Source organism: Mus caroli, unplaced genomic scaffold (genome assembly GCF_978045245.1).
Source record: "Mus caroli unplaced genomic scaffold, Mus_caroli_1 scaffold_19, whole genome shotgun sequence".
Classification (NCBI taxonomy): Eukaryota; Metazoa; Chordata; class Mammalia; order Rodentia; family Muridae; genus Mus; species Mus caroli.
In genome coordinates, this window is record NW_028227274.1 from 47,686,718 (window position 1) to 47,711,593 (window position 24,876).

Genomic DNA, 24,876 nt, shown 5'->3' on the forward strand with positions numbered 1-24,876 from the left:
AAGGTGATGGTAACAAAGAAAGGGACACGGCTGGGACATCCTGGTCATTCAAAACACAGACCTAGGATTGCTGTGTTGTTCTCAAAGATGACATGGGGGAATTAAACTGTTTCGCTGAAACAGTCTACGCACATATCTAGAGAAAGCCTTGTTATGAAACACAACTTTCATCAAAAGAAGATAGGCTCCAACTCTCAGTCTCCACAGCTCAGGGCCCCAGGAGGGGCAAAGCACTCAACCTTGGCTCCATCACTCGTCAACTGGTCTGTTCCTAGAGATCTTTTTGTTTGTTTTCTTCAAGATTAATGTTTCTGTGGCTTCCAGCCACTCTGCACTAGGTTGTATTCACTGCTGAAATTTTATTCACCAGTAAGGCACTGTCTCATAACAGTAAAGATGCTCTACAATGAGAGAAAGAAGAGGCAGGAAGAATGCTGTATGCACAGGCATGCATGTATGTGTCTGTGGGGAGGAATGTGTGTTGGAGGCATTAACTCCATTTGTTTTTAACTGTCATCCTCTGACTTTTTTGTCCAGAGTAAGAAATTATAGTTTACTTATTTTTCATAACCCACCTTAAAAATCATTTATTTATGATACTTTTACTTTAAATGTAAAGGTTCTAATATGTCTCAAAAAGTTGAGATATTACTAATCTCACTGAAGTGTTATTCTCTGCTGATGACTATTACATGTACGTGTGTCTGTGTGTGTGTGTGTATAAAAGCATTAGAATTTCATGGGAATTAAATATAAGGCTGATGTCTATGGGCATTTCTATCCATGTCAGTACCTATTTTACACTCTAAGAAAGTTTCAGAAAGTAAAGAGACTGTTAGCAAATCTCCTCAAATAAAATCACCAATACAAACAAGCAATGTTGCGGGAGAATGTTCTTTTAATTAAAAAGAAAAAGTTGATCACTAAAGAATACAAACTACTAAAAAAAGAAGTAGAGAACAGTGAAGGAAAAATCCAGCCCTAAGCCTCTACTGAATGCTGTGCTGATTAGCACAGCTCAGTGGGAATATTTAAATAATGCAATCTGGAATCTAAACCAACACACTAAAATCCCATAAATATCTACTGCAGATATACTCCACTTGCCATTTGGCTTACAGTTTACAAGTTATGCATATCTAAGTTTTCTCAATAAAACCCAACCCTACTTTTAAAATCTATGACTTCCACATACCTCTTGAATGCAATTGTTTTTCTCCAAGATGGAAAGAGCAACAGCAGCACACTCCAGGGTCGAAAGGCACCTGTTTGTTGGTTGCATCCGAATTACATACTGACTACAAACGCTAGTTTTTAACTGCACCTAAAACCAAAAGCAAAGTAATAAGATCTAATTTTCATCTTAAATTTAAAATGATGAAATCTATATTTGTAAATACTGTTCACCTTCCTCCTAAGATTGCAAGTTCAGAAATACTAAACATATCAGTATCTTTAGTTGTTACTACTGAACAGCAGAAGAGTCTAGCTACAAAAAGACATCTGAGGAAGAAAGTTACCCATAATACATCCAAATTTCTATATACCCTCCAGTAAGGACAAGAACAGGAAGTACACATTTCACAAAAGAATAGCCAACAGGTACATGGGAAAGTTCCCAAATGACCCAATGAATAGCTTAAAACAGGAAAAAAATTACCATGAGGCTAGGGATACAGCTCAGTGTCAGGCCCTTGCTGAGTATGCAGGAAGCCCTCAACTCAATCTGCCTTCCCCTTATTTCCCCCTCAAAAAACTAACATCATTATAGCCAAATACAGAGGCCCACAGACCGACAATATACAGATAGCATGAGAAATCTTGGAACACTCAGTCCTAAAGGACATGTCTCCATCAAATCCCTCCTCCGAGGTCAGGGAACCTGTAGAAGAGGAGGCAGAAAGAGTGTAAGAGCCAGTGGGGTGGAGGACAGCAAGGAAATGAGGCCTTGTAAATCAACAGGATGAATAACGCACACACGAACTCACAGACTGAGGAAGCATGCATAGTACCTGCATGGGTGTGTACCAGTTAGGGTCCTAGAACTAAAAGAAGCTGACGCATGCCTCCACCACTAACCCTGAGGTTATCTCCGAGTGATAAGCATGTGTAAATGGACGTCTAATCTCCTCCATGGGAGTGTTGCTGGGCAGAAGACTACTCATAAGGACGGGTTGCCTGCCCGGCACATGGCCGCAGAAAACCGACCCTACGGCATCCTTGGAGGTTAGTTGGCTCACACTGTGTTAAGGCCTTTCTTTTCTTTTCTTTTCTTTTCTTTTCTTTTCTTTTTTTTTCCTTTTAATTTTGTTTTTTATATTTTCTCTCTTTTTACCCTACAGGTCCTTTTATAAAATGAAACCTATTATAGTTTTCATTTTAGTGTTTTTATGGAATTCCTGAGAGTGTGAATGAGTGAGTCTCTGAATCTAAATCTGTTTCTTGTCTCTTCTCAGGCTCTTTTCCTTGTGTTTGTCTTGTCCTATTCCAATACGTTAGTTTTTGTTTTTATTATATTTTATTATTATCCCTTAGAAGCCTATTTGTTTTCTAATGAGAGATACCAAGGGGACAGACCTGGATAGAAGAGAAGATGGGGAGGAAATAGGAGGAAAAGAGGGAGGGAAACCCGAATCGGTAAGTATTATGTATGTAAGAGGAAAAATCTATTTTAATAAAAGTAAAACATGAGAAAATGAGTTTAAATGTAAAATAAAATAGAAACTAAATTTTAGAAACATGGTACTTATATACAATGAAATTTTATGTAGTTCTAAACAAAAATGAAATTGTGACATTTATAGGAAAAACAGATGCAAATGAAAAGCATTATGTTCTCTCGTATGCAGACTTAAATGTGTGGTGTGTGTGTGTGTGTGAGAGAGAGAGAGAGAGAGAGAGAGATGGGGTACTAGAAAAACAGTTTAAAAAAAACAAACATGTTACTCCTTTGACTAAAATAAGATCTGATACTAGCAAAATTCAGCGTAGAAAAAGAAAACAACTGTTAAGTATAAATCTATTCGGGCATTTAAACAGAGGAAAGTTGTTAGTCAATAATTTTTCTTTAATTAATTAATTTACATCCCCATATCAGCCCCGCTCCTTCCGTATCCCCTCACACAGCTCCTCCCCACCCCCTTCCCTTCTATGTGGAATGATTTAGAAAATCATAAGAAAATGCAGGGGATGAGATTTTTCACTTATATGATTCAAAATCTCTTTCCTGGAGGAGGATGCAACAATATTTGCATTAACTGTATGAAGAATACATTTGAGGGCTTCCATATATAAGTTTTAACCTCTCAATTTGGGGCAAGAAATGCTATATTGTGAACTTGGACATAAATGTGCTGTGTTTACACATTCAGAGTAAGTCTAATTCATCTGTGAATTGTTAACAACTGGAGATAGCTTCTGAGTTAGACAGACTTCCTCTCATCACTGGGACCCCATTGGGTGCAGCCCCCAACCCCGCAGGCTCTGTGCATTCTGTCTCAGTCTCTGTGAATCCTCTTGTGCATCTGTTGTATTTAGTAGGCCTTGTTTCCTTGGTGTTCTTCATCTTTCTGGGCTCTTAAACTCTTTCCTCTTCCTTTTCCACAGGGTTCCCTGAGTCCTGAGAAAGATGTGATGAAGACATCTTGTTTAAGGCTGAGTGTTCCAAGGTCTCTCACTCTCTGCACATTGTCTGGCTGTGGGTCTCTGTAATTGTTCCCGTCTGCTACAGAAGGAAGCTTCTCTGATGATGACTGAGCAAGGCATTGATCTATAGTACAGCAGAATGTAATGAGGAATCATTTTATTGCTGTATTCCTTCAGCAAAACAGTAATATTCTTGGCCACCTGAGCTGTTACCGATGGGCTCCACCTCATGGGGTGGCCGTTAAATCCAATGAGATATTGGTTATGCCCACAAGCTTTGTGCCACTATCATACCAATATATCTCACAGGAAGATTATTTTTAACCAGTCCTAGGTTTTGTAGCTGGATTGGTGTTTACCTTTCTCCTTTGATAGTGTGCAAAGTACCTTTCAATACCATGAACACTAACTACTCTGTAGGTGTGAATGCTCTACATAGTTACTAGCTCTCCATGTTCAACTAGTTGTATAGGTGCTGTCTTCAGCAACAGGGGCCTGTCATCAGTTACTGGAGAACAACCAATTGCCTTGGCAATAGCCTAAGTTGTTTGGGCCCCCTTTGGTCAACAACTCAATGAGATGTAATCCATTCCCAGTACTGGGAACTTCATGGTGGTAAGAGCTGTCCAGTTGGCATTCCATCTCCCCTATTTGCTTCTTTCATTTAGATAATCATCATACATACACAGACTTCCAGAAGCTTCTATGGCAATAGGTTTTCATTTAGCCTCTCCGATGGCCCTTAGCTTTAGCTGTTCCTTCTCATAGTCCCTGCCTCATCTCTTTATTAGCTCCCCTTCCTTTCTGATTCTCCCATTCCAGCACACCCTCCACATCCATCTAAAATTAATTATTCTATTTCCTCTTCCTAGGGAGATCTATTCTTCCCTCCCTCCCCAGTCCCTTGCTCTACACCTAACCTCTGCGGATTATAGTTTGCTTATCAAAGATGTAACAGCTAACACCAACATATAAGAAATACATACCATATTTGTCCTTCTGGGTGTGGGTTACCTTACTCAATGGGTTTTTGTAGCTCCAACCATTTTCTCACAAATTTTATGATTCATTTTTTAACCCCTGAGTATATTCCATTGTGTGTAAATACACATTTTCTCTATCCATTCATCCATGATGGGTATCTAAGCTGTTTCTAATTTCTGGCTATAATGAATAGAGCAACAATGAATATGGTTAAGCAAATGTCTCTGTAGTATGATCAAATGCCCTTTGGGTATACACCCAAAAGTAGTGTGGCTAGATCTTGGGGTAGACAACTCCTAGTTTCTGAAGGAAGCAACCACACTCATTTACAGTGGCTATACACATTTGTACTCCCACCAGAAATGGATGAGCATTTCCCGGACCCTGCATCCTCGCCTGCAGGAGCTGGCACTTGTTTTACTGCTTTGGTTACTTGCATGGGTGTAAGATGAAATCTCAGAGTAGTGTTGGGTTACATTTGTTTCTCAGTCGTTTGTGTGTCCTCTTTTAAGAATTCTCTGTTTAGATCTGTACTCAATTTCTTGGTGTCTAGTTTTTTAGTTCTTTTATATTTTGAGTATTAGCCTTATGTCAGATGTGCACTTGGCACAAAAAATAATCTTTTCCCTACCAATTTGCCTGAACGGTGGGGTCCTTTACTGTACAGAAGATTTTTAGTTTTGTGATGTTCCATTTATTGTTCTTAAGGCCCATACCATCGGCGCTCTGTTCAGAAAGTCTTGCTCTTATATTATTAAAGAACCAAAAGCTACATTTAAAGATTTTTCTACCAACACAATCATTTTTATTGTGTTTTCTGGACTATCCATCTAAAAGTCCAGGTCAACTGCCTATATAATATAATACCAGAAAACACAGAAAAATTATATTATAATGACCTTAAATTTCATTTGGGTCTAAACATGTATGGAAAATAGGAAATGACCAAGTATTTACTAGGGATATGAATATATATATGTCTAAAATATAAGAGTAACTGTCAATTGAGAAAGATCAAAAGGCACAGGATATATCCACAGCAGCTACTTAAGGTATAACTCTAAGAAGTGGGAAACAAATCAATAAACTCTTAAGTATATTTCTTAAACACATATTTTACTACAAGCTTATGGCTAAGATGACTGAGGAATTATTAAGGCTCATTATTTACTTGATCTTATTTTTTGCCCTTTAGGTGAAAGGTAGTTTAAAGTAGTATCTCTGAGGATCTACTTGTCCCTTACAGGAAATTTACACACACTTTAAAGTCTAAAAGGAGCATTCAAAACTTACTAGAAACTATTTTTTAAATCTGGTCCTTTTCCCCAAATTGAGTGGTATTAGCAAAACAGACAATGATGTAACTAAACAAATTCCTTCACTGCCTTCAATCTAGGCCAGAAATATTGATCACTTTAAAACAGATGCCACAACACTTATGGGACATAAAATGGTCTAATTTTATCTCTCAGATTCAGACTAACCCCTTAGAAAATGGAAATGATAAATTTTTAATTTTTTCCATAAATTATAGAATACTACCTATCTGCTTTTGGTTCAATAAATTTTAAAAGAGTCACTTTCAAGTTGATGTGGGACATACATACTTAGCAAGAATACCAAAAAGTAGCTAAGAGACAGTAAAAAGTACATGAAATGTCATGGCTTATATAGGCTGCATTTGTACATGTGCCTACATAAAGATGTGTGTGTGTGTGTGTGTGTGTGTGTGTGTGTGAGTGATGTGGTTTTGTGTATGTTCTGAGAGAGAAATATATGGGCTACAAAAGCAAAATACTTTAAAGTATTGCATTTTATAATAAACAACAATAAACTTAGGAAATGCAAAGGTTACCTGCATGTTTATAAAACAGTTATAAGCAACAATGAAGTTCATTAGTAACTTCTAAAAGCAATGAAATATAATTTAGTGTCATCTTTCTTCTGATTTAGGTTATCTAAATTTCTTCCATTAATATTCAGGGTATTTCTCAGATTATACAAAAAAAATTCCCAATTCTTTAACAATGACTAGTAATATGGCAAGGTATTAGAAAGTCAAGTATTCTTACCATCTGCTCATACTGTGCACTCATCTTTTCATAAGCAGAGGCAGCTTTATCCACCATGCCCCATAACTGAGGTACATAATCACACCAGCTGCCTAACTATGCCAAGCATGCCTGTCATGCAAACAGCTCCTTTTTCTGAATTAATTGTGTCCACTGGACCAATTTAATACAGCACTTCTCTAGGATGACATTGCCAACTGTGACAGCTGTTGCATGCAAGTCTACAGTGCATACACTGCTACTCACAGCCTCCTCTCATTGTGGATATGCAGAACAGTTCTAAATAATGTACTCCAAGAATTTTACACAGTTAGAGGCTTATGCATCACCAGAAAATAATATGACTATCTAAAGTTACAGTCACTGATTCAAAACAAACACCAACATCTCGAACATTAGTAGGCCCTTTCAGATATGACTGCAACTTACTACATACATGAAATCAAGGCATGAGTATTTAATAAATATGTAAAATGAGACTGACAAAATGCTTACTAAGTAATAAATGACACTTGGTGCCAAGCCCAAGAACTTGTGTTTGATCCCCAGGCCCCCAGGACATGGTAAAGGGAAGAAACCAACTTTTACAGGTTGTCCTCTTACCTCGACATACACCTAGTGTGACACATGTAGGTATACACATACACACACACACATTAAAAATTATCCACAAAATTTATATAAACAAAACCACAAAACAATCAAGCTCAGTACTAATAAAAATTCATTGTAATAATATAAACCATAAAAATGGAGCAAACTAGGGGCTGGAGAGATAGCTCAGTGGTTAAGAGCGCCGACTACTCTTCCAAAGGTCCTGAGTTCAAATCCCAGCAACCACATGGTGGCTCGTAACCATCCGTAACAAAAAATCTGATGCCCTCTTCTGGAGTGTCTGAAAACAGCTAGAGTGTGCTTACGTATAATAAATAAATAAATAAATATTTTTTTTAAAAAAAGAAAAGAAAAATGGAGCAAACTGGCCTTCATTAAAGTTACAAACATGTTCTTCAAAACCAACATTAATAAATGTAAAGCAAGGTAGAAACTGAAATAAATATTTGTAATACATAAATATGGCAAAGATATAGTTTATGTATATATTTTAAAGTCGTGCATCTCAACAATAAAAACTGTCCCCCAAGTAGGAAAGGACAAATACTTGAAGAAACTCAAATGACAAAACTCAAACAGATGCTTGGCTGATCATAAGGGACACAAATGCAAATTATACCACTATGAGGCACAAGCTATTATGGTTAAAATGGCTAAAACCAAGAATAAAGTTAAATAAGAGACAAAGTCTACTTGTAGATATTCAAATGAAAGAATGTTCAAAACACCCTCATTCATCCTGTCTACTGTCTGAGAAACACACTATCATACATTCCTTTTCTTACTTTGATCTCTTTTAACTAAATCCTCCATGCTGACTTTAAAACAAGCTTGAGCCTATCTTATTTGGAGAAAGTAACAACCCCACACACTGGTCTCCCAATTCCACCAGCTTCCACTCTTTTCCTTTTCTCTCCAAACTCTTCATATCAAGGTTCTCCATTAGCCCCTTAAGCCAGACTGTCTGGTTTCCATCTCTGCCCTCCATTAAACCTTGTCTTACTAAAAGCAGCACTGCAGCAACTATCACAGCACTAAACCTGTCCTCACTTTAACTGCTCTGACAGCAGTGTTCAACTGTAATGAAGCTCTCGTGCCCTGCTGTCAAGACACCAGATTCCCTGGTTTCCCTTCCATCCATCAGGCCAACAGTCTCGTTTACAGTGTATGCTCCCCATACAGTAAACACTCCAGTTTCTCAAGCCCCAATCTTAAATATATATTCTCTCATTCTCTCCTCCCTCCCTCCCCCCTCTCTTCTCTCCCCCTCTCCTCTCTCTCCCTCTTCTCCCCATCCCTCTTTCTCTCTCCCCAGAGCTGAGCTGAGGGTTGAAGGCAGGGCTTTGTGCTTGCTAGGCAAGTGCTCTACCACTAAGCTAAAACCCCAACCCACTCCCTCTCTCTATTTTAGTCTATGTTCTCATTCTAGATAATAATATTCATATCCTCATTCCACTCAGTCATAGCTATCTGGAAATGACTGGCGGATCCGAACCACTCCTTCAAACTGAACACTGAGAATGTACTGCTTTAATGAGATTCCAAATTATCAACGTCACAAGAATAGTGCAGAAAATCTGAATGAAAACATATTATGTACAAACAATTATATGTCTAATTAGCAATTTAGGATTTCCATAATGAATGGTATACACAAAAAGAGCATTAAGAATCTCAATGTCAGTACCCATGACTGTGGAAAAGGAGGGAGTAGAAATTAAGGAGTGTGATTATAAGGTTCTACCCAACGCTGGTGACCAAACCAACTACTTTTTTTATCTGAAAGGTGTGTTATTTTATTCTTTAATTGAAGATAGATTCTTCTCTTATACAACATATCCAGACCACAGTTATCCCTCCCTCCCAGCTCTACCAGCACTTCCCCCAAAACTTATTATAAGGTCTTCAGTAGCACCAAAACAGTAGTCAAGCAAACATCCATCATTCTATCTAATGAGAAGGACAGATAAGAGGTAGAGGGAGTCAGCCCACTGTGCTACTTTGAAGCAAGTGGTTGGAGGACTGTGATCCAGTGTGTAAGAGTAAGACCTAAAATACTAGCAACTTAAGGCAAGGCCCGGGTCCCATTAAGGTAAGCAGACTGTGAACTCAGAATTCAGGGCTAAAATTAACTCATCTAGACAGAGTATTAAAATAAAGAAACATGGATTCAACAAAAGTTTTGTGGTTCTCCTGAGGTTTCCAAAAACAAAGCTAAAATCATTTATTCAACCTCCACTGCAGGCCAATTGTATAGTATCCTGATACCTCAACCAAGACAAAGTAGGAAGATGAAAGAAAGAAAGAAAGAAAGAAAGAAAGAAAGAAAGAAAGAAAGAAAGAAAGAAAGAAAGAAAGAAAGAAAGAAGAAAAGAGAAGAGATGGAGGGGAGAGAGAAAGGAAGGAAAAGCAAAGCAAAGCAAAGCAAAGCAAAGCAAAGTGGAAGGAAGAAAAAAGCAAACAAAACAAATCCGTTGACCAGACAAAGATGGGCACATAGCTGTCCCTAAAAACTAGAGGAACCTAGGAAAGACTAAGACCAGCAGAGAGATTTGAAGTCAGAAGACCCCGCTTCTCATTCCTTTCTTCTTTTCTCAAGCTTGCTAATTCATAATGACATGAAATCACTAGTATTTATACCTCAATTTTTATTTACATAAAATAAAATTTATCCAAAATTATTTTCTAACATGTAATACCTCCAAAAGGTTATCATTTATTAATGCTAAAATACAAACTCAAGTATTAAATATAAACAAATTAACACTCACATAGAAGCACTGAATGAATCTGTACATGAAAAGATCAAATTATCCCTAGATAAGATTTGAAGATTCTCCATGCTTCAGAGGGAAGGACTACAAGGTCTATCAGGAGCTACAAAGGAGTAAACAAGAAATGTTTCTCTTAACATGTTGGAAATGTTTCTATAGTAAATAAAACGAATTTCTAGTCATAGAATAGAACCTGTAATATGTTCTATAACTAGAAGTCTTTCCTCCATATTTCTTCTGGAGAACAAAAGTTAAAGTGTACCTTAGCTCTCAGTTTTATATGCTGGACAGATTTTTATTCCCAAATACAGTATCAACCTGAAAAGGTTGAAATTAAAACGGGAGAAGAACAGACACCCTATAATGAGTATATAATCAAAGCACTGCTTATCTTAGAAATACCAGAGCCAGGAGAGGACGTTATGTATTAATAAGACAACCAAAGATCTATGCACATAGAATCATTCAAAGAATAAAAACATGTTCCTTAAGATTTGAAAAAGATAGTTGGGGAAGAGGTGAAAGGAATTACTGTTAGGTCCAAAAGGGCCTCAAAAGACCAGTGTCGTAAATGGAAGGGGGCTCTGACCAAGTAAGCAGAAGGATTGCTATTGGGTAAACAGAAGCCTAAAGGAGGGTGGGTTTCTATATTACAATGAAAATCACGAAGACCCTTATCCACACAATGGCCAACTGCCTCAGGCAAGGGCATCTAGTTCCTGGTCAGTCTGAATAGCCTGTATTAGCTCAAAGACCACAACCCCGCTGACAGTCATATAAAATCTGCTTGCTTTTCCACCATTTTGCTGTTCTCTCTGACCCCCACCACACCCCAGTAAATAGTGTGACTCCCTAATAAACCTTTCGTTCTACTCATCAAGTAGTCTGCTCAGTGGTTTCACTGTGCTCTTGCTTTCAATAACCAGCTTCTATACAATGTACATACATGCAAAAATAGGGAACTCAGGACTACAGTTTTTCTTCCTAATAAAAATACACAGTAGTCCAGGATATAAAATAAAAAATTAAATAATCTGTCTAATCTGGTTTCATTTGGGGTGTTAATATCACAAAAGCTACAGGTATCCATTCTAACCAACTGTCTGATTCCACCATCCAGTTATACATGCCAGTGTGCCAGGTATTTGCAGAAACTATCTTGACCTTCTAGTCCAGGCCGACCATGTGATGGATATTTCAATGTGAGCTCTGTCAGCAGCATACTGAACTGTGACTGGACTGTGAGATAATGTAAAACAGCTGGGGCTTTGAGACACTAAGTTTCAGTGACGCCTATTATACAGTGTTTTAAGTGTTCCCGTAACTACTCAAAGATTCAGTGACTTGCCAGGACTAAAACACCCAAAGTCAGTGTTGTGATTAGGAATTAGTACAGCAAAAGAAACAAAAGCAAAAGAAACAAAAAGACCCAGGGGTCTGGTCCCAGTGAAAGCATGCATGAGGTTCCTAGAGCCCTCTAACAGTAGTGATAATAGGAATAGAACGAGGTGCACATAAGTCCGGCAGCAGCGAATCCTAACAGTATCTGCAGTGTTGGCTACAGGAGGAGCATCTCAGAAATAGTACTACAGTTTTCCTGGAGGCTAGTCACGCAGCCACCTTCTGCCTCACACAGGCCACATGTCAGACTCCAGAGGAAAGCTGGTGCCCATCTCAGAGCACACCGTGAACTGGCAGTTAGAGCACAGGCACTACCCATGCCTAGGGAACTTCTCCTTCAGTGCATGTGACTGAGTGGTCTCGGTCCTGCTGTGTTAGGTGCTCTCTGTGCAGGCAGCAACAGGCAAGTGAGACAACTATCACTAACACAGACATTGGTAAGAACATTATGGGCACAGCCAACCACAAAACAGCATTTCTAACACTCCCGTGAGAAAATTAAAAGCAATTCACAGAAACCAGTATCAAATTTAAAAAGTATAAATAGAGCCGGGCGTGGTGGCGCACGCCTTTAATCCCAGCACTTGGGAGGCAGAGGCAGGTGGATTTCTGAGTTCGAGGCCAGCCTGGTCTACAAAGTGAGTGCCAGGACAGCCAGGGCTACACAGAGAAACCCTGTCTCGAAAAACCAAAAAAAAAAAAAAAAACCAAAAAACCTTTCAAATTGTGTAATATTTTATTAGTAGCACGTAAATAGCATGTATAAAGGTTTACCTAGGACACTACAATTAAGCAACTAACCCAATAGTGAACAATAAATTAGCTTAAGCATAATTTAAATGACTATGGAAAATACAATTATGAAACAAAATATAATTGTAATTATACAGAGGATGCTACATAATATATTCAATGATTATAAATTTAATGAAAACAAAATAACATGACCAACATGAACTGTCAATTGGGCTGCTAAATATAAATTTTTTTTCTTATTATGCAAGAAGATAAAAATCAAGAGAACATTAAAAAGGTACAAGTCTAGCCTGGCAGAGTGGTGCATCCCTGTAATCCCAGCACTCAGGAGGCAGAGGCAGGTAGATACATGAGTTTGAGGCCAGCCTGGTCTACAGAGTGAGTTCCAGGACAGCCAGGGCTAACACAGAGAAAACCTGTCTCGAAACAACAGAAACAACAAAAAAATGCGTGTGTGTGTGTGTGTAATAAATTAACTGTATTATTATGCCTTTTGTGTTTTTGTTTAAGGCTTGGCTCTTCTGTCTTCAAGTCTAACTTCTAATTAGATACAGAAATGTTTATGGTGGTTTGGGAGCCTTTGTGGTTTTATCCTTAAACATGTCCCACAGAATTCCTATACTGGAAATAATTCTCACTGTGACAGTACTGGAAATGGGACCAAACTGGCTAATAGGTTTTGGTTAGGTAGTATCCTCATGACTAAATAAAATCAGGCAATAAAAAAGCTAAAGAAGGTCTCTTTTTTTAAATTTGTATTTATTATATGAAAGTACACTGTCGCTGTCTTCAGACACTCCAGAAGAGGGCGTCAGATCTCCTTACAGATGGCTGTGAGCCACCATGTGGTTGCTGGCATTTGAACTCAGGACCTTCGGAAGATCATTCAATGCTATTAACTGCTAAGCCACCTCTCCAGCCCCCAAGAAGTAGGTCTTTATCTTGATCTCAGTTCGCTTCCTCACCTTCTAACACAAAAGGCAGGCACTGTCTTAGAATGACAATTGCCAAACCTGCTGGAAAACTGTTTCTGGACTTTTCAATTTCAATTAACTGTAGGGAACCAATTTCTGTTTGTTACCCATGACTCGGTCTGTAGTGCTCCCTTATAGCAACACAAATGAGCAATCACAAAGGTATCAGTGTTTACCATTTGTAAAGAATTTTCTGAGGATGAATCTCAGAGATCCAGCAGGTGCCTCGCCTGGGGAAGATCTTAGACTCAAGTCCCAGTAATGCAAATAAATAAATATTTATTAAATGTAACACAGTAAGACCACAGTTCCTCTTCTCATGGATTTAGTAATCTACCAGCCAAAAACTAAGATGAAACATAAACATAAAAAAAATCCATAAAACTGATTAAAAAATATGTCACAGGAGAGCCGAGGAAGGTTCCTCATAGATAGATATTAGTAAAATTATTCATGTAATTAATACCCACAGTATAAATGATCAAAAGGCATATTGTATAGAAATGCCAATTATTGTTTGTCAGACAGGACTATCACTTTCCAATATTTATAGTCATACTTCCTTTAAAATCAGAAATAAATAGAGGAAATCTCACAACTTAACTTTCAATTTACTACTAGTCTAATAAAGGAATATAAATCCAGGGTCTAGAGAGATGGCTCAGCAGTTAAGAGCGCCGACTGCTCTTCCAGAGGTAGTGAGTTCAATTCCCAGCAACAACATAGTGGCTCACAACCATCTGTAATGGGATCTGATGCCCTCTTCTGGTCTGAAGAGAGCAATGGTGTAGTCATATACCTAAAATAAATAAATAAATCTTAAAAAAAAAAAAAAAAAAGAATATAAATCCAACCACATGGAAAACTTTCTATTCTGCTTAATGGACATTACCTTAAAATGATTCCTCATGGAAACTCAGAGCTCTGAGTGCCTCCAAAAAGAAACTAGAGAGAGCACACACTAGCAGCTTGACAACACACCTAAAAGCTCTAGAACAAAAGGAAGCAAATTCACCCAAGAGGAGTAGACGGCAGGAAATAATCAAACTCAGGGGCGAAATCAACCAAGTGGAAACAAGAATTATTCAAAGAATCAACCAAACAAGGAGCTGGTTCTTTGAGAAAATCAACAAGATAGATAAACCTTTAGCCCGACTCACTAGAGGGCACAGGGACAGCATCCTAATTAACAAAATCAGAAATGAAAAGGGAAACATAACAACAAACCCTGAAGAAATCCAAAACACCATCAGATCCTTCTAAAAAAGGCTATACTCAAAAAGACTGGAAAACCTGGACGAAATGGACAAATTTCTAAATAGGTACCAGGTACCAAAGTTAAATCAGGATCAAGTTAACGATCTAAACAGTCCCATATCCCCTAAAGAAATAAAAGCAGTCATTAATGGTCTCCCAACTAAAAAAAGCCCAGGACCAGATGGGTTTAGTGCAGAGTTCTACCAGACCTTCAAAGAAGATCGAATCCCGGTTCTTCACAAACTATTCCACAAAATAGAAGTAGAAGGAACTCTACCCAACTCATTCTATGAAGCCACAATTACTCTGATACCTAAACCACAGAAAGATCCAACAAAGATAGAAAACTTCAGACCAATGTCCCTTATGAATATCGATGCAAAAATGCTCAATAAAATTCTCGCTATCCAAATCCAAGAACACATTAAAACAATCATCCATCCTGATTAAAACCAAGTAGGTTTTATTCCAGGGATGCTGGGATGGTTTAATATATGGAAATCCATCAACGTAATCCATTATATAAACAAACTCAAAGACAAAAACCACATGATCATCTCCTTAGACTCGGAGAAAGCATTTGACAAAATCCAACACACATTCATGATAAAAGTCTTGGAAAGATCAGGAATTCAAGGCCCATACCTAAACATGATAAAAGCAATCTACAGCAAACCAGTAGCCAACATCAAAGTAAATGGTGAGAAGCTGGAAGCAATCCCACTAAAATCAGGGACTAGACAAGGCTACCCACTTTCTCCCTACCTATTCAACATTGTACTTGAAGTCCTAGCCAGAGCAATTCGACAACAAAAGGAGATCAAGGGGATACAAATTGGAAAAGATGAAATCAAAATATCACTTTTTGCAGATGATATGATAGTATATATGAGTGATGCTAAAAATTCCACCAGAGAACTCCTAAACCTGATAAACAGCTTCAGTGAAGTAGCTGGATATTAAATTAACTCAAACAAGTCAATGGCCTTTCTCTACACCAAGAATAAACAGGCTGAGAAAAAAAATTAGGGAAACAACACCCTTCTCAATAGTCACAAATAATATAAAATACCTTGGCGTGACTCTAATTAAGGAAGTGAAAGATCGGTATGATAACAACTTCAAGTCTCTGAAGAAAGAAAATAAAGATCTCAGAAGATGGAAAGATTTCTCTTGCTCATGGGTTGGCAGGATCAACATTGTAAAAATGGCTATCTTGCCAAAAGCAATCTACAGATTCAATGCAATCCCCATCAAAATTCCAAATCAATTCTTCAACGAATTAGAAAGAGCAATCTGCAAATTCATCTGGAATAACAAAAAACCTAGGATAGCAAAAACTCTTCTCAAGGATAAAAGAACCTCTGGTGGAATCACCATGCCTGACCTAAAGCTTTACTACAGAGCAATTGTGATAAAAACTGTATGGTACTGGTATAACTTCAGAAAAATAGACCAATGGAATAGAATTGAAGACCCAGAAATGAACCCACACACCTATGGCCACTTGATCTTCAACAAGGGAGCTAAAACCATCCAGTGAAAAAAGACAGCATTTTCAACGAATGGTGCTGGCACAACTGGTTGTTATCATGTAGAAGAATGCGAATCGATCCATTCCTATCTCCTTGTACTAAGGTCAAATCTAAGTGGATCAAGGAACTTCACATAAAAACAGAGACACTGAAACTTAGAGAGGAGAAAGTGGGGAAAAGCCTTGAAAATATGGGCACAGGGGAAAAATTCCTGAATAAAACAGCAATGGCTTGCGCAGTAAAATCGAGAATTGACAAATGGGACCTCATGAAACTGCAAAGCTTCTGCAAGGCAAAAGACACCATCAATAAGACAAAAAGACCACCAACAGATTGGGAAAGGATCTTTACCTATCTTAAATCAGATAGGGGACTAATATCCAATATATATAAAGAACTCAAGAAGGTGGACTCCAGAAAATCAAATAACCCCATTAAAAAAGGGGGCTCAGAACTGAACAAAGAATTCTCACCTGAGGAATACCAAATGGCAGAGAAGCACCTGAGAAAATGTTCAACATCCTTAATCATCAGGGAAATGCAAATCAAAACAACCCTGAGATTCCACCTCACACCAGTCAGAATGGCTAAGATCAAAAATTCAGGTGACAGCAGATGCTGGCGAGAATGTGGAGAAAGAGGAACACTCCTCCATTGTTGGTGGGATTGCAAGCTTGTACAACCACTCTGGAATTCAGTCTGGCGATTCCTTAGAAAATTGGACATAGTACTACCGGAGGATCCAGCAATACCTCTCCTGGGCATATATCCAGAAGATGTCCCAACCAGTAAGAAGGACACATGTCCACTATGTTCATAGCAGCCTTATTTATAATAGCCAGAAGCTGGAAAGAACCCAGATGTCCCTCAACAGAGGAATGGATACAGAAAATGTGGTACATTTACACAATGGAGTACTACTTAGCTATTAAAAAGAATGAATTTATGAAATTCCTAGGCAAATGGATGGACCTGGAGGGCATCATCCTGAGTGAAGTAACACAATCACAAAGGAACTCACACAATATGTACTCACTGATAAGTGGATATTAGCCCAAAACTTAGGATACCCAAGATATAAGATACAATTTGCTAAACGCATGAAACTCAAGAAGAATGAAGACCAAAGTGTGGACACTGTGCCCCTTCTTAGAATTGGGAACAAAACACCCATGGAAGGAGTTACAGAGACAAAGTTTGGAGCTGTGACAAAAGAATGGACCATCTAGAGACTGCCATTTCCAGGGATCCACCCCATAATCAGCTTCCAAACGCTGACACCATTGCATACACTAGCAAGATTTTGCTGAAAGGTCCCAGATATAGCTGTCTCTTGTGAGACTATGCTGGGGCCTAGCAAACACAGGAGTGGATGCTCACAGTCAGCTATTGGATGGATCACAGGACTCCCAATGGAGGAGCTAGAGAAAGTACCCAAGGAGCTAAAGGGATCTGCAATCCTATAGGTGGAACAACATTCTGAACTAACCAGTACCCTGGAGCTCTTGTCTCTAGCTGCATATGTATCAAAAGATGGCCTAGTCGGCCATCACTGGAAAGAGAGGCCCATTGGAACACAAACTTTATATCCTCCAGTACAGGGGAACGCCAGGGCCATAAAAAATGGGAATGGGTGCGTAGGGAAGTGGGGGTAAGGTATGGGGGACTTTTGGGATAGCATTGGAAATGTAATTGAGGAAAATATGTAATAAAAAAAATATTAAAAAAAAGAAATTAAAGACTTTCTATAAATGTGTGAAAATGAATATATAACATACCAAATTTATGGGATATAATGAAGAGGGTTCTAAAAGCTAAATTAGCTAAGTGTCTACCCAAAAATAATAATAATAATGGAGAAATCTCATACTAGTGACTTAACAGCACACCTCAAAGCTCCAGAACAAAAATGGAAAAAAATCATACCCAAAAGAAGTAGATGGCAAGAAATAATCAAACGCAGGACTGAAATAATACAATTAATCAATGAAAGAAAGAGTAGGTTCTTTGAGGAAATTGGTAAGACTGAGAAAACCTTATTAACTATAAGGCAGAGAGTAAATATTCAAATGAACAAAATGAGAAATGAAAAGGGAGATATAACAACAAACACCAAGAAAATCCAACAATCATAAGGACATACTTTAAAAACCTGTACTCCATCAAATTGGAAAATCTTAAAGAAATGGTAATATTCTTGATACATACCAATTACCAAAGTTAAAACAAGGTCAGATAAGCAACTTAAACAAACCTATAACCCTAGTGAAATAGAAGCAGTTATTAAAAGAATCCTACCAAAGAAAAGCACAGGGCCAGAAGAGTTAATGCCAATACCCCTCAAATTATTTCACAAAACAAAACCAGAGAGAACATGGCCCCATTTATTTTATGAGGCCATAGTCAGTTACCCTGATACCCAAACAACACAAAGACTCAACAAAGAAAGAGAATTACAGACCAGTTTCTCCTATGCAAACCAGCTGTGCCACAGTGATGCATGCTTTCAATCCCAGCACTCAGGAGGCAGAGGCAGGTGTTTCTGTCTGAGTTCAAGGCCAGTCTGGTCTACAGAGTGAGTTCTAAGACAGCCAGGGCTACACAAAGAAACCCTGTCTCAGAGGGAAAAAAAATTGTAAGCCAAATCCAAGAACATCAAAAAGAACAATGATGATCAAAAATACATCATCTCAGAGGTTCAGGAACAATTCAACACACAAAAAATCAATAAATGTAATCCACAATATAAACAAACTGGTAGAAAAACATATGATCATCTCATCACATGCAGAAAAGGCCTGTGACAAACTCCAGCACCCCTTTATGATAAACACGATAATGACAGCTTACAGCAAGCCCATGGCCAACTCCAACTTAAATGGAGAGAAAGTCAAAACAATTCCACTAAAAGCAAGAATAAGACAAGACTGTCCACTCTCTTAATACCTTTTCAATACAGTAAAGTCTAAGCAAGAGCAATAAGATACCAAAAAGAAATCAGGGGGAATACAAATTGGAAAGGAAGAAGTCAAACTATCATTTGCAGATGATATGATAGTATACATAAGCGACCCTAAAAATTCCACTAGGAAACTCCTAAAACTGATAAACACTTTCAGCAACATAGCCAGATACAAAATGAGCTCGAGAAAATCAGTAGCCTTCCTATATATACAGAAACGGCAAACAGACTGAGAAAGAAATCAAGGAATAGCACTTTTCACAGTAACCTCAAATAATATAAAATATCTCAGGGTAACCCTAACCAAACAAATGAAAGACTTGTATGAAAAGAACAAACAAACAAAATCTCCCATGTGCCTGGATTGCTAAGATTATTAAAAATGGCCATCCTACCATAGGCAATCTACAGATTCAGTGCAACCCCCATCTTGTTAATCACAAAAAAATTCTTCAGTTCCAACTAACCAGACACCACCGATTCTTGACACAAATGACGTGTAGTTTTTGCTTTCCTCTGAATCTTCGTAAGCCAGGCCTCCATTGTCTGCACTACTCAACATTCTTAATCTTCTGAGCTTCTGCCAAACAGCCCATTGAGCTCTCAACACTCAATGACTTCTATCCCAAAGTTTCAAAGTCTTTTAACAATCCTCCCCAAACATGCTCAGGTCTGTCACAGAAATACCCCCTGTCCTGGTACCAATTTTTGTCCTAATTAGGGTTACTATTGCTTTGATGAAACACCATAACCCAAAGCAACTTGGATAGAAATGGATTTATTTGGCTTATTTTTCATATCACAGTTCATCACCAAAGGAAGTCAGAACAGCCCATCAGACTGGTGATATCCCGACCCCCACCCCCCAGGGTTTCAGATGGCCTCTGCCTCCAGAGTGCTGGGATTAAAGGCATGCACCATCACTCCAAGCAGGAACCTGGAGGCAGGAGCTAATGCAGAGGCCATGAAGGGGTGCTGCTTACTGGCTTGTTCTTCGTGGCTTGCTCAGCCTGCTTCCTTATAGAGGCTAAGAACACCAGCCCAACAGTGGCACCACCCATAGTAGACTGGAACCTCTCTCACTGATCATTAATTAATTAATAAAATGTCCTACAGGCTTGTCTGCTTACAGCCTGGTCTTCTGGAAGCATTTTCTAAAAATCCCATCCTCTCAAGATTGTATGCAGTTGACATAAAACTAGCTAGCACAGTTTTGCTTTTCAGTACAAGGCTCACTGGGATGGCCAGGGACTTGCTATGTAGATGAGAATGGTCTTGACTGCACAGAGGTTCACCTACCTCTGCCTCTTGAGTGCTAGGATTAGAGATGTGTACCACATTGACTGGCTTCCAATTTGTTTGGTGGGTTTTTCAGCTGGTTGGGTGGCTAGTATTTTTGTGTGTTTCACTCTTTGTCATTTTTTATTTTAGCTGGTTGTATCTTTGTTTTTGCTTTTGTCTCTTTCTCTAACATTTTAGAAGTTAATTTTCTCCTGTTGTTATTTCTTATGCAATTATACTTACAAATTTGTATATTATTTGTTAACCCACTAAGTTTTAGCCTCTATCTTTCCAAAATTGTCCTTAATGGCTGTTTTCACTTTTCACAATCCCCCAGATCTTCTCTTCTACATCTATAATAGTCCCCTTAGTCCCTTTCATACCTTCAGCCATTCACACAGCTTCTCAGACACACGGGATCTTCTCTTTTTCCTATTTCTTCCACACTTTGCTACTCCAATATTAATACACCCAGCTCTAAAACAAATCTATAATCAGACTTTCTCTAACTAATAACCCAAGCTGCTGTCTCTGAACATAACAAGTGTAATGAAAAGGTTCTCCTATAGCTACACAAACCAAAGTCTGCCAATGGAAAGTGGAGCATACCACTGAATCCCCACCATAAATAGTCAGAAAATAAAAGTGAGGCTAATGTACTTCTCTCTCTAGGACTCACAGAAAACAAAACAGCCAGAGAGTGAAAGAAGAGAAAGTTAAAACTACAAAATAAACACAGACATGCAAAAGTTAAAACACAAAAAAAACTACAGACATGCAAAACTCCACAGAAAGAATAACACAACTGTGTACCACAGCCCATTCCCAACCTACCAGCTCCCTAAGAAGTCAGAAACTGCTGAGATAGCTGGAATACTAAGAAAGAATTTATAGTCCTACTTTTAAAAAAAAAAATGACTATAGTGAACATTCAAACACACACACACACACAAACAAACAGACTATAGAAATCTATCCAAAATTTTGACAAGACAATCTTTAAAGTGAGTGATATAGTAAATTAGAGCCAAAAAAAACAAAATGTGTAAAAAAAAAAAAAATCCATTGAAGAAACTATGAAAAAGAACCCAACAGAAATACTGGAAATGAAAGACATGATTATTTAAATAAAAACTACATCAGAAAGCATCATCAATAGACAACACTATTTACTATGAAGAACTTCTTCAAGGATGGAAAATAATACAATCATATATATGCATTATATATATATATATATATATATATACACACACACACACATATATATATATATATATATACATACATACACACACACAAACACACATGTGGTGATTTGAATATGCTTGGCCCAGGGAGTGGCACTATTAGGAGGTGTGGCCTTGTTGGAGAAAGTGTGTGACTGTGAAGGTGGGCAATGAGATCTTTCCTCCTAACCATGCAGGAGCCAATCTTCAGATGAAGATGTAGAACTCTCAGCTTCTCCTGCACCATGCTACCTGGTTCCTGCCATGCTCCCACCTTGATGATAATGGACTGAATCTCTGAACCTGTAAGCCAGCCCCAATTAAATGTTGTTTTTTTATAAGACTTGCCTTGGTCATAGTGTCTGTTCACAGCAGTAAAACCCTGAGACAATACATATATGAGCAAAACTACTTAAAACAACCAATATTTCCATGAAGACTGAGATATACTCAAGAGTCCGGACCTAATTAAGAATTTATGGGATAAAAAAAGGAACAGAGATGATGCTAAAAGAAACACATACCCTCTTTAATGAAATTACAGCAGAAAAAATCCCAAACCTAGAGAAAAAAGTACACATAAAAACATAGGAGAAGAACCACAAATTGACATGACCTTGATATCATGATGACATTTCCATGATATATCATAGCCAAGATGTCAACAGTACAAAGAAACAATACTAAAAGTAGAATCTGACAGCCGTCAACTTACATGCAGAGGCAGGAACACCACAATAACCAGACCTTACATCAGCAACTTTACAAAGCCAGAAAAGCATGAAGTGAAATATTTCAAGCTCAGAAAGCAAATAACTATGAACAGAAAATGCTATCCCCATTGATGTTATGTTTAAAAAGGGAGAAATAATGATACTTCAAGATACATACAAATTAAAGGACTTTGTGGCAACCAAACCACAACAGAGAAAATTCTTCAAAGAAAACTGTACAATGAAGGAGAAGAAAGAGAGTTTCCTCCACATACGAGTTTCACTCATGTGTGGTGAGGTATGACTCAGCCATACAGAATGAAGCCCTGCCGTCGGCATCACCGGGATAGACAATGACAACAACATCCTGGGTAACACAGCCAGACACAGAAAGAAACGTGCTATACAATCATACTCCTGTGGAATCTAAAGCTTATCACAGAACTGAGGTGAAATAATGGGCAAAGACTGCAAAGGGGTGGGGAATGGCAAAGCAAAGAGGGGAGTGACAGGCCACAGCACGGGACCCAGTGAGCCGGGAGGAGGAGGTGCTCACGCTCAGTCACACAGTACCATGGCTCCGGACAAGAACAGACAGCTTCAAAATAGCTGGAAAACAAATCTAAATATTCTGACCACGAAGAAACAATCACAGTTGAGGAAATGGTCTCAGTACAAAACAACAATGAATACTCACGGTAATGGCACTCAGCACACTAATTTATCATTAAGCATATATACCTGCCCCAGAGAACCACTCCAGAAGCATAGGCAAGGATTATGACAATTAAAAATACAACTGAAAAATTGATCAAGTTAGATTAGTTAAGTGAAAACAAAATATAATAGCAACTATAAACAATATAGAAGCTTTGAAAAGCTCATAAAGTAGAGAACTTTGTGAGGTGTAAAAAGAAGAGTGTGTGTGTGTGTGTGTTTATGTATATACATGGGTGTATCTCTGTGTATCTGTATGTGGGGATCTGAGTGTATAGTATAAGAAACAAGAAAGAACACATTCAGGACAAGTTAACTATTTAACAATTTATGTTACTGCTCACTCGGAAGGGAGAATCCCCTAAAGAAATAGAGAAAGAAAGGCCAAATGTAACTAAAAAGCTTGAGGAATCCACAGAAGAGTGTGAAGGGTTTGAAAAGCTACCTTTTTTTTAAGTGACCAGAGCAGACTGCTTTATCAAATCATTCCATCTCGTTTCTATGGAGGATCTAATTCTACGGGACTATTCCAGAAATAGAGAACAGTCCTTCAATTTACCCTATGAAGTTGGAACAACCTTGGTGCCCAAACCTGCCAGACAGAAGTACGGAAACATGTGCATTACAGCTCAATACATAACACAGAGTACAAGCTGCAGCTGTACACAGAATATCAAGTCAGGAGAGTTCACTCCAGGGACACAAACATAACCCAATACTTCAAAAACTCTGATTACAACAAATTATGTCAAATTTGAAACACACACTAAATGTTAAAAAAAAATTGAAAAATAAAAAATAAATCATATGATAATATGACTAACTTTGCCAAAAGTTTAATCATTACTAATAAGAACTAAGTAGGTATTTAAATATAGCTTTCTTTCTTTTCTCCTCCCCTCCCTCAGTCCCCTCCCTCCCTTTGACACAGGGTTTCTCTGTGTAGTCCTGACTGTCCTGGAACTCACTCTATAGACCAGGACTGACTCAAACTCAGAGATCCACCTGTCTTTGCCTCCCAAGTACTGAGATTAAAGGTATGTGCCAACACTGTCCAGCTAAATATATTTCTTAACAAAATCATTTATATACATAAAGAGATGATATAATTAAAATTTTCTCTATATAAAAGTATATATAGGTGCATATCTAAGTGCATATATTCATACACATGAATACCACTTAATTCATATATTAAACTATATTTTTTTCACCAAAAACCTAAATAGTATGTAATTATACAATAGAACTTATTGTTTGTTAAAGTAGTTAGTTTACCTGTTTGGGAAGTCGGAACAAGGAATTCTTATAGAAAATGTCCTTAGCCTGGCTCCATGTACCATCAATGAGGATGATTGTGGAAGGATAAACAGGAGAATCTAATATAAATTCTTCCAAATTAGTAGCTTCAGCCCCTGGATATAATATTAATGTACCAGAGTCCCGGCAAACAGTTGCAAGTTCAACATCTCTAAAACAATAATTTTTAAGATATCTTTATTAGGTATGGGGAAAACATAAGTTTTACTGCACTAGTGAAGACCTAAGCAACATTCCCTCTGCCATCTAACTGAACGGAGACACTAATGCAAAGGCCAGTCAAAGCCTCAGTGTTGTCTCCTCAGCACAGTTCTTCCATGCTCTTCTTCCTTATTTCCTATCCAATGGCCAGTGGCATCATTTTTAACCCTCCCAAAGGAACACCTATGTTGAAAAGAACTATTCCCAACCTCCCAGTCAGTCAGTCCACTTACCGCTCTTCACTGAAGCGGCGGCCAATCTTAACTGTGCATCTGTCTGGGGGAAGGCATGCTGCTAGCAGAGGGACTGTGCGCAACACTTTGCTTTCCTTTAATGAAACATTAAAGCATGGAGTTATTACCTAGATAAGCACTTCTAAACTTTTCTGATGAAACTCAGTGAGAAAGTGCTTGCTCATGAGATACAAGGACCTGAGTGTC

The 24,876-nt window shown here is 38.1% G+C and overlaps 1 protein-coding gene across 3 annotated transcripts in view; it reads right to left on the reverse strand.

Moving 5' to 3' along the window:
* The window catches only part of Dtwd2 (DTW motif tRNA-uridine aminocarboxypropyltransferase 2), a 64,951-nt gene that overhangs the window by 9,869 nt on the left and 30,206 nt on the right, over positions 1-24,876 (reverse strand). For 2 of the 3 annotated variants that reach the window (XM_021150839.3, XM_029471749.2), the window contains 3 exons: positions 24,670-24,764; positions 24,194-24,386; positions 1,196-1,324 (listed from right to left, as the gene is read on the reverse strand). In XM_021150839.3, the coding sequence (XP_021006498.1) occupies positions 1,196-1,324; positions 24,194-24,386; positions 24,670-24,764 (417 nt within the window). The remainder of the gene's footprint in view (positions 1-1,195; positions 1,325-24,193; positions 24,387-24,669; positions 24,765-24,876) is intronic. The other variant, XM_021150841.3, reaches the window with a different exon arrangement.